The sequence below is a fragment of the Triticum aestivum genome, chromosome 2D (assembly GCF_018294505.1).
Source record: "Triticum aestivum cultivar Chinese Spring chromosome 2D, IWGSC CS RefSeq v2.1, whole genome shotgun sequence".
NCBI classification, from domain to species: domain Eukaryota; kingdom Viridiplantae; phylum Streptophyta; class Magnoliopsida; order Poales; family Poaceae; genus Triticum; species Triticum aestivum.
The window spans coordinates 156,570,383-156,572,758 of NC_057799.1; the positions used below are offsets into that span (position 1 = coordinate 156,570,383).

At 55.7% G+C, this 2,376-nt stretch overlaps 1 protein-coding gene across 1 annotated transcript; it reads left to right on the forward strand.

The window, feature by feature from the left end:
* The first annotated feature begins 437 nt into the window (after positions 1–437).
* On the forward strand, positions 438–1,853 carry LOC123049097 (ethylene-responsive transcription factor ERN1-like). Its single transcript, XM_044472087.1, has one exon. The coding sequence runs from the start codon at positions 764–766 to the stop codon at positions 1,682–1,684; it is 921 nt and encodes a 306-aa protein (XP_044328022.1). The 5' UTR covers positions 438–763; the 3' UTR covers positions 1,685–1,853.
* Positions 1,854–2,376: the final 523 nt, after the last annotated feature.

Genomic DNA, 2,376 nt, shown 5'->3' on the forward strand with positions numbered 1-2,376 from the left:
CTTCTTCCGAAAATACTTATCAGAAAAATGGATATAACTATATATATTTTAGTTATAGATATATCCATTTTTAGACATTTCTTTGACAAGTATTTCCGGCCGGAGGGGGTATTTTATCGGAGAAAGTGAGAAATGGCATTCACTGTCTAAACTCGAGTGAAATGACATGACTTGATGCGGTACAATAATATTAAGCTGCATTGAGTATTTGGGTTAATTGTTAGAATATATACAGGGTCTTTCGTAAGTATATGTTCAATTAAGAACAAAAATCGCAGAAAATACAAAAGGTCAATTATAGTGCTGATGCACTAATTTTGTCTTGAAAGGCGTGGTGATGCACTACGACCACCACCAATCCCTCAACCTAGTGATTCCACCACAAAGAAGAAGCTAACTAAAATACAGAAACAGAAAGCACTGCATTTGCTACTTTCCTTGCAGACAATATATGGAAACACACCAAACCGAAGAGACAAACATGACATCCCAAGGCAGAGTAGAGTAACATACATTCATATGCCACGACCATAGCTCCACTTTGACCACGATTGACTAATAACCAGCCCTGAAAGTAACCCCACAGGGGAGGGATCACCACCAATACATTCCTCCTCCTATCTGAAAATTTCAAACCATCCCCAAAGCCCCTATAAATCCTCCCATTTGCCCAGCAACCAGAGCAAACACTCTGCAGACACCTGTCTCCTCCTCCCCTCACACCTCCTCCAGCACCACTTAAGCCAAAGCAACCCGAGCGCACATGGAGCTCCACTTCCAGGTGCAGCCGCCGGTGCTCCAGCTGCAGGACTACTGCTACTACTACCAGCAGCAGCAGGAGGCCGCCGCCGCCGCCGCGCAGGCCAAGCCCACCAAGCCGCGGGGCCGGAAGAAGGGCAGCACCAGCCACAGCAAGTTCGTCGGCGTCCGCCAGCGCCCCTCGGGCCGCTGGGTGGCCGAGATCAAGGACACCACCCAGAAGATCCGCATGTGGCTCGGCACCTTCGAGACGGCCGACGCCGCCGCCCGCGCCTACGACGAGGCCGCCCGCCTCCTCCGCGGCGCCGAGGCGCGCACCAACTTCGCCCCGCGCATCTCCCCGGACTGCCCGCTCGCCGTCCGCATCCGGGGCCTCCTCCACCACAAGAAGCTCAAGAAGGCCAGGCTGCCCGCCGCGTCCGCCAAGATCCCCGGCCCCTCCTCCACGCCCGCCGCTCCCGCCGCATACGCCACAAGCAATAGCAACAGCAACAGTAATAGCATGGATGGCGCTTGTGGGGGCGCCAGCAGCAGCAGCAGCAGCAGCAGCAGCGCGGTCAGCTGCGACGGCGCCACGAAGCAAGGCGGCGGGGCGCCGGACGCCGGGGAGGTGTACAGGCCGGACTTGGCTGCTCCCGTCGCCGGTGCCGAGGAGCTGGAGTCTTGGATGTTCGAGTCGTCGTTCGGCCAGTTCCCGGCGCTGGACGGGTTCGCCGCCGTCGACGCCTGCACGCTACCAGCCGCGTCCCCGGAGGAGACCAGCGTCGCCCCCGCGGCCGGGATGGTGGAGTTCGAGCGGATGAAGGTGGAGCGGCGGATCTCGGCGTCCCTGTACGCCATGAACGGCCTGCAGGAGTACTTCGACAGGGTGTTCGAGGCGTCCGCCGGCGACCCGCTGTGGGATCTCTCGCCGCTCTGCCAGTAGCCTGGCTTCTTCCTCGCCCCGTCGCCGTCGTCGCCGTCGTTCTTGCTCTTTTGCCTCCTGGGTGTTGGGGGAAAAGGCCCCGGGTGTATGTGTGTACGCATGTCAACTTGGTTTTTGGGTTTCGCCAGGCAGTGCAGTGTAAAGAGGAAGGGGGTTTCTAGATTCCAAATCTGCTCTCCATTCGATGCATTTTTGTGTGCAAAATGCTCCAAATTTGTTGTGTGGTTTAGCAGACTGAATTTCATGGTGTAGTTTCAGTTCTCGAGATTTGTTCGGCCATGGATGAGAAATCGGCATGTTCTACTTCAGTTTCTGGTAGTTTCAATGGGGTTGTCCATCAGATTGCGGTGTTGCATGCAGGAAACCTCGATTGAGCAATGGCTCATGGCTGCAAATGGATGGTGAATCCTCGTGTTGTTGGTGTATGATCAAATGAGCCGAACTAAAATACCGCAAGGTTTTCTTCCTGCATTTGCCATTCATCAGTTGCTTCAAATTGCAATTTAGACCAGCCGATTTTGCGCGAAATCTCAAGCTCGAAGACGGGGGCACCGCGGCACTTGGAACGACCCGTCGGCGGCCTCGCTGGTGGAGGGGAGTCAGAGGTTGACGGGTCCGGGTGTGGGAGGGGGGAGGGTCGGGGTTTAGAGGAATGACTGAAGGTGGCAAGGCATGCACCGCTGATGGTGTCG